Consider the following 8,241-nt stretch of genomic DNA (forward strand, 5'->3'; position numbering starts at 1 on the left):
TGGGTAGGAAGCAGGGAGCAGTCCCGGGATCTGCGGGGAGGAGAGGACAGAGGGCCTTCAGACTTAAGAGGCGGGTTAGGAGCTCCAGGAAGATAGAGAGGGAGGTGTTGGAGCAATGATCTGTAAATGGAGGGGTAAGGGCAGAGGGAGAGAAAGGCCCAAAGATAGAGGATTTGGGTCCATCTGCCTTTTTTTTTTTTTTTAGAGGAAATTATTTAAATTCTTTAAGATATTGAAATTAAGGCCAGGCTCGGTGGCTCACACCTGTAATCCTACCACTGTGGGAGACCCAGATGGGTGGATTGCTTGAGCTCAGGAGTTAGTGACCAGCTTGAGCAAGGAGACCCCATGTCTAAAAATAGCGGAGCGTTGTGGCCCATGCTTGTAGTTTCAGCTACTCGGGAGGCTGAGACCAGAGAATCGCTTAAGCCCTAGAGTTTGAGGTTGCTGTGAGCTGTGACGCCACAGCACTTTACCCAGGGCAACAGTGAGACTCACTCACTCTCTCTCAAAAAAGAAAAAAAGTGGCTTGGCGCCTATAGCTCAACCGGCTAAGGCGCCAGCCACGGACACCTAAGGTGGCGGGTTCGAATCCCCAGCCTGGACCCGCCAAACAACAATGACGGCTGCAACCAAAAAATAGCCGGGCGTTGTGGCGGGCGCCTGTGGTCCCCGCTACTTGGGAGGCTGAGGCAGGAGACTCGCTAGAGCCCAGGAGTTGGAGGTTGCTGTGAGCTGTAATGCCACGGCACTCTGCCCAGGGGGACAGCTTGAGGCTCTGTCTCAAAAAAAAAAAAAAAAGAAAAGAAAAAAGATACTAAAATTAAAAGTCCTGTTTTCTAATTTGGACTGAGGTTAAAGGAGATACCCTCAGGACGTCTCTGTTGAGGGGGATGAAAGGGCTAGCTCCCCTGTCTCAGACGTCCGTCCCCCACCCGGGTGGAAAAGAAGGAGTCCCTTGTCTCCCAAAACCCAGGAGCGAAAATCGAAAAAAGAAGAAAGAGGGAGAAGGGTCAGGCATGTCTATTTTTTCTCAGAGAACTTAAGGTACCCAGGACCTTAAAAAAGCCTAAAAGAGGGTCCAGCATGGGGCTTGAAGCAAAAAACTAAATGAATTGCCCAGGCCCCAAGAGAGCACAGCATTAGGACAAAACCTTCTAATTAGGCACGAACAAACGAGGAGGGGCAAGTGAGGACACAGAGGCAGGAGGGAGGTTTGTTTGAGGCTATTGAGAGACCTTACATTTATTTATTATTTTTTTTTTAGACAATCTCACTTTATCTCCCTCGGTAGAGTGCTGTGGCGTGTAGAGTGTGGTGCCGTCACAGCTCACAGCAACCTCCAACTCTTGGGCTCAAGCGATTCTCTTGCCTCAGCCTCCCGAATAGCTGGGACTACAGGCGCCCACCACAATGCCTGGCTATTTTTTTGTTGCAGTTTGGCCGAGGCTGGGTTTTAATCTGTCAACCTCGGTATATGGGCCCCCCTATCACAGATTTTGCTCAGATGACTTTCTAAGGTCAATTCCAGCTCTGTGTTTTTAAGACCACAAATAGCATCTTCATCAAGTCTGATTTCAGCGGGTCTTTGTACACCTCCTGGAATCCATGCAGAGCCCAGAAGCCCTGAGGAATAAGATTTTTTGTTTTGTTTTTGCCCTGGCGTCACAGTTCACAGCAACCTTAAACTCTGGGGCTCAAGTGATTCTCTTGCCTCAGCCTCCCAAGTAGCTGGGACTAGAGGCTCCGGCCACAAAGTCCAACTATTTTTAGAGATGGGGGTCTCTCTCTTGCTGAGGCTGCTCTCTAACTCCTATGCTCAGATGATCTGTTCACCTCAACCTCCCACAGTGCGAGGATTACTGGCATAGGAATCGCACCAGACCTAGGAATAAAAGATTAATCCCGTCTCAAGACTTCCAGTCGGTAGGCGGGACTGGCCTCTCCCACCATATGTCCCCAGGCGGCAACCCCCTCTGCATTTCGCCAAGTCACTCCCTCTGACCAGGACGGAGAGATGACGGCGCTCCAGAAACTGGTGGGTCGGCAATGCGGTCCCTCCTAATTCTGTCCGTCCTCTGGGGAAAAAATGGGGACGTCTGAACTGAGGCCGTTTGTGGCGGGGTCGGGGTGAGGGGTGTCTGTGCAGAATCACCGGCTCGGCCATCCAAGAGCTCCCGGGCAGGGGCAGCAGGTGGGAGAAAAGGAGGCCGAGCGTGGGGGAACGCACAGGTCGGTGTCGGACAGCGAGCGGGGGGCGCCGGTAGAGATTCAGTTCAGGCGGCAGAGGGGGAGGAGGACTCGGGAGCACGACGAACAGCGTCGCTTGCCGGGACCTGGAATGCAGGGGCTCGGCCGAGATGACCTCGGACCAGAGGTCCCTCCTGGTCTGCAGAGATGAGCCCTAGGCTTTGGCTGAATACGGAGTGAGTGGCCATTCAGCTTCAGGGCTGCGGAAAGGGCCGGATGGAGAATGAGCAGCCACCCTTACGGCCTCGGACCCAGGTGAACCCCTAGCAGCTGCGCATCCCCAACCCCTCCCCCACTTAAACCCTGTGGGCCTGCGCATGCGCCTCAGCTGCCCTCCGCCTATAGTCGGGCCGCTCTGAGCCCCACTGTCCTTGCACTTGAGTTCTGTCCGCTCGGCTTGGCACCAGTAGGTACTGAGTGTTCCCTCAGTTTGTCAGACCTCCCGCACCACCCACTGCGCTTGCGTGTCTGAGCCCGCTTGGACTGAGCCGCGCTTCTAAAACGCTCTCTACGCGTGCGCCAGGTCCTCACGCCCAGCTCGGACTCGCTCCGCCCTTCCCTCCGCGCGCATGCGCCCTGCCTACAGTCTGCGGCGCGCCGCTGACTACCGGGATTTCCCTGGGACAGAAGATCCTGATGGGTCCCTTTTCCTCCGAATGCCCGATGCCCTCCCGCGGTCGGAAAAGTTCTGAATTCTGAAATTTTCCAGGCTGGGCATTTCAGATGAGAGATTACAAACCCCCATGAACTGCCAGGCACAGCCGCCCTGAAGGGTTAAGAGAAGGTATCAAACGTATAAAAGTACTGTGCTTGTGCGTACAACGGAGTTAGGTTGTGTTATCGGAGGAGCGTAATAGGTGTTCATGCCCAGGGATGACCTGTGAGCCATCGCAGGGTTACCGGGCCCGGGGCATCCCAGCGATGCCTGCGTAGTCCTTGGGTCCTCCTGGAGGTCACCGTACCGGTGAGGCAGTACCTCCCCACAGCACTGCAGTCCTGGCCTCTCTCCCAGTCCTGTGACTGTTTCCCACCCTCACCTCTCTCCTCCCTCTTGGCTCTGACTTGGAGTCCTGCCTCACCACCCTGTTCCTATACTACCTATCCCCTTCCCTGCTTTAAGTCTGTAGCACCAGCTGACTATGCTTATCTTGCCCCACTGGAAGGGAAGCTCTTTGAGGTCACAGATTTTGTCTTTTTGTTCTCTGCTGTGTCCTCAGGACCTAGAATAGTAGGTTTATTGACCACAGTAGGGAGCAATAGATATTTGTTCACTGAGTCAAAATAATCACGATCATAGCTAATATTCGAATGCTTACCATGACCAGGCATGGTTCTCTATAAGCTTTTTGTTGTTGTTGGAGGGGGTTGGGAGCAGAGTCTCACTCTGTTGTCCAGACTAGAGTGCCCTGGCATCAGCCTAGCTCCCAGCAACTTCTAACTCCTGGGTTCAAGTAATCTTCTTGCCTCAGCCTCCTCAGTAGCTGGGACTACAGACACCTGCCACAATGCCTGGGGAATTTTTTAGGAGACAAGGTCTCACTCTTGCTCAGGTTGGTCTCCAACTCCTGAACACAAGGGATCCTCCTGCCTTGGCCTCCCAGAATGTTAGCAATACAGGTGTGAGCCATGGCACCTGGCCTTCCATGCTCTTGAATTAAATCATTTTGTGTGGTCTTGGAGACGTGTCAGCATCCCTTGCCACATGGGCTCAGCTGTCATCAAGCACTGTATCTTGCTGATCCCTTCAGATCTACTGTCTGAGGGGAGTTTTCATTCTGACCCCGCTCCAGTGGGACCAGACTCTGGGGTTCTCACCAGGCTTCTTTCTGCGACTTCCAGTTAACAAAAGAGTTACTAGGTATTACAGGAACTTGGAGGCAGCCAGGGTCCCTGTCACTCCCTGTCTTCAGGCCTGTGGCAAGGTCTTCAGTAGGACCCTGCCCTCCAAAGCCACATCCTGTCCTCCCCTACCCCCAAGCACAGTGTCTCACCTAATGGTGAATACACCTCTGTTTCTTCCTCAGCTGCACCTGTCTCCCAGCACACTTCCTGGCTGGAGCAGACACTCAGTATTTGACTGCTGAGTGAATAAATAGTCCACAGATTCTGGAAATTGTTCAGAACATTTTTAGCCAAACATCCTTCTCTCATGAAACTTATGTTTTAAGTATTCAAAATAACAATAAATTGGACTGCAGGACTTTATATCTGCAGGACAATTTCCCAGGACAAGAAAGATGGTATGACATTGGGGGAAGAGATCAACAGTTTGATTTTTGTAAAGTCAAGTACTTTGCAAATGCCTACAAAAATATCTGAGGGAAGCACTTCATTGTTATGCTTTTGGGGGAGTGGAGAGCTTTTGGTATACACAGAATATTGAATTTTCCAAACATATCATTTTGTAATAAAAAATTATAAATAAATAATTTTGAGAATCCCTAAAATAATACCAACTAAATGGGATGGGGCATCAGGGTACTGAGTCCCTTAAGTCTTGGTGTCTTGAGGAATTCTCCCTCCACTCTAAGAGTGTTGCACTAGTATGAAAAGCTGTCCTTTATGGCTGTGGTCCCCAGCCACCAGGCTGTGGACCATTACTGGCCCATGGCCTGTTAGAAACTGGGGTGCAAAGTAGGAGGTGAGCAAAGTGGCATCTGTATTTATAGCTGCTCCCCATCGCTTGCATCACCTCTGAGCTCCGTCTCCTATCAGATTCCTCCTGTGAGATTTAATTTTTCTGTGGAAAGATTGTCTTCCATGAAACCAGTCCCTGGTGCCAAGAAGTTTGGAGACTGATGATTTATGGTACCAAGAGCAAGTTGCTCACAGGTACCCAGCTGGGGGTAGGCATCATTATTTCTAGGTCCAGATAAGGAAGTGACATAGAGAGGGTAAGGGAGTAAGGGCAGTGCTGGGACTAGGCACCCCAATACCTACACTGCCTCTTGGCTGCTCTCTGTGACCGCAAGTCCCTGCACCTGTATAAATGTGGCCCCTCCTTTTTTTCAGAACACATAAGGTTGTATTAAGACAAAGTAATTTTTTAAAACACTTGGCATTTAACTCACAGTTTAGCTTCCAAATGTCTTCACACCAATGTGCATCCTCTCTGGCTGGAATGGGCTTCAGAGATAGGCAAGTGTTGATCTGGTTGTCCAGGACTGCTATGGAGGGCTGCATCTTGTGTTACCTATTACCTAGTTGTCATATTACATCTGGGTGAATCAGTTCCAGATCCTCCTCTGTGTCTGAAGGCAGGAGAGAGGAAGCTTCAGGCTTCTGGCAAGGAACTGGCAGAGGCATGCTGGATGCAAGCAAATTTTGTTGATAATCTTTCCTGCTGGGCCATTACATTTATCACTGTCAGCCTGGGCTCCTATCCTGGTTTGTGGTTTACACTGTGCCTTGACCCTTATCCACAGCCCATGAAATACTTTATTTTAAATTTGGGTTGTGCTCATTCTTTGCATCTAAGAATGAGGACCACCTACTGCTGTACTGCGCAGACACAGCAGTGGGACCCATGTGGCCCTTTTTCTTATCCTCACCGTAGACCACACTGGTGAGAGGCAAAAGAAGCAAGGTCAGCCCAGATCCCTGGGGCCCAGCCACTCTGCTAGAGAGTATTTCCCTGGGCCAAGTCACTGGAGTTTAGGGGCTCCTGTCATGCTGGAGGTGCTTCTTCACTCTACTGCGGCCTCAGCTCAGGGGTTGTCCTCCCAGAACTCAGCAGATGCACTCGGGGAGCCCAGCAATGAGGGCCAGGAACTGCTCCCCATATCTCAGGAAAATGCTGGTGAGGGATGGCTGGGTTGAGGGCGTAGTGGGGGCCTGGCCTCAACAGAAGGCTTGGGTTCCTCTGCTACCTGCCAGCCATGTGGCCCAGGTAATTCTGCCCATCTATGCCTCAGTTTCCTCATCTGCAAAGTGAGGACATCACCACCTAATTAAAATTAATTGCAATGCTGTGATTGGCAGGTGTGGTGGGGGTGGAGGTTGTTAATTGGTCACTCTGTGCCCTCTTTTGTCTCCTCAGATTCAGGGCAGGGTCCTGCTCTTGACCGTCTGTGCAGCTGGCATTGGTGGGACTTTTCAGTTTGGCTACAACCTCTCCATTATCAATGCCCTGACCTTGGTATGGACCCTTCATGCCCACTGTCAGTGAGGGGTACTGGGTAAAGAGTGAGAGCTGCCTGCTGTGGGAGCATCCCATCCACTTGGTGGAGCTTTGTCCCATGAATTCCTCCCCACTGGGGTGACCCACAGGCTCCTGCAGGTTCAAACTGGGCTCTGCATCCTCCCCCAAACTACATGTCCTCCTGAGTCCCTAATCTCAGCTGATGACTGCCCCCTCCGCCTAATACTGAGGGGCCAGTTTGGATGCTTCTCACCCCCTCTCACAACCAAGTCCTTTCTAACTACCTGCAATCTCTCTCAATATCTCTGCCAGGGCCCAGCTCTGGTCCAGCCTCCTCAACGGTCTCCCTCCCCTTCTGGATTCCTGTACGTTTTGTCAAGCCACTCCCTTGCCTGGAAACAATCTGTGGCCCCCCTAGTACCTACAGGAATAAAGACAGGCTCACCCACCTGAAGTTCAAGGTCTCCTGGAATCAGAACCTCCTCCCTGTATACCATCTTCCCCCAACTTGGTACCAAAGCAAGTTAAATGTACTTCCTAAATCTCCAAGGCACAGCCCGTCCTCGAAGACTCCTTCCATTCCTCTGCCTCACCTGCAGAAGCAGAAGCCCACGCCAGATACCCCGTGCTTCCTGCAGCCTTCCTCCCTCCCCGGTCCTCCATGCGATGTTCTCACTCGGGTTGTGTGTTGGTGGTTTTGCGCCCATCTTGTCTCTCCTGGTTTGCTTTAGTGTCTAGTGGTGAAACTGGGAATGATGTGATGGGAGGTTTTACACGGGGTTGGGGGGGCTGCTGCAGAAACAGGACAGAACTGTGGCTCTCCTGCCTTGCCTGGCCTTGTTCTCACACCCAGTGAGCAAAAGAGAAGCTTCTTGCCAGGATAAGTCTCCCCACCAACAAAAGCCTTCCCTGTTAGTGCTAGTCTGGGAAAAGTCTGATTGGCTGGTGTGGATCACATGCCCACTCCTAGCTCAGTCAAGTTAGGAGAGCGGAATACTTACATTGGCCAGGTCTGGGTCAGGTGATCATCTTTATACAGGAACTATGGGCTGCAAGTGAGAGAACTTCACCAGAGGAATGTGTCCTAGGTGGAGGGGGGGCACCTTCTGGGCAGAAACAGCCCACGGTCCCTTAAAGAAAGGATGAAATGAAAGGGTTTACAAAGGGAGGGCTGAGTAGGCTGCATTGGCTTGTTTATTTATTCAGTTTTAGGCATTTGAGCAACCCTTCAGTGCAGACAGACTGGAGAGGGTTCCATCTGTCCAGGATGCTATCAGACTTTACCTCCCGCGGGTATCACCAAACCCCCAAAGGAGACTCTCCCAGGCTCAGAGGTGCCCACTACCCAACTGAATAGTGTTTTAAAATACTATTCTAACTGTTAAAAAAAAAACTACCCAATGACAGTTGTCAAGGAACAGTAAGGAAGACTATTTAAAGGAGACCAAGGATTCTGGCTAAACTGTCCTAACAGAACTCTTGCTAAAGGGAGGCCAAATGAGCAGATGTCATGGGGGTCGTGCAGGATGAAGAGCTGGATTATATTTGGAGGGGGGCAGATGGCTCACACCTGTTAAGCCCCCAACTCTGGAGGCCACTGAGATAGGAGTTGAGGCCAGAGGTTTGAAACCAGCATGGGGAACACAGTTGAGACCCTGTCTTAAAATAAAATAAAATAAAATAAAAAGTATACCAAAAGGATTTGAAGAAAGATCAGATACAGAGTGAGCAATGGTGTCAGTGGCATTCCTTTTTCTTTTTTTTTTTTTTGAGACGGAGCCTCAAGCTATCCCCCTGGGTAGAGTGTCATGGCATCACGCTCACAGCAACCTCCAACTCCTGGGCTCAAG

At 51.1% G+C, this 8,241-nt stretch overlaps 1 protein-coding gene across 1 annotated transcript in view; it reads left to right on the forward strand.

The window, feature by feature from the left end:
• Nucleotides 1-2,010: 2,010 nt before the first annotated feature.
• Nucleotides 2,011-8,241, forward strand: part of SLC2A11 (solute carrier family 2 member 11) — a 21,678-nt gene continuing 15,447 nt past the window's right edge. Inside the window, 2 exon segments of the mRNA XM_003803290.3 lie at nucleotides 2,011-2,038; nucleotides 6,290-6,388. Of these exon segments, the coding sequence (XP_003803338.1) occupies nucleotides 2,018-2,038; nucleotides 6,290-6,388 (120 nt within the window). The 5' untranslated portion in view covers nucleotides 2,011-2,017.

Source organism: Otolemur garnettii, unplaced genomic scaffold, assembly GCF_000181295.1.
Source record: "Otolemur garnettii isolate 467f Iridium unplaced genomic scaffold, OtoGar3 scaffold00292, whole genome shotgun sequence".
NCBI lineage: Eukaryota > Metazoa > Chordata > Mammalia > Primates > Galagidae > Otolemur > Otolemur garnettii.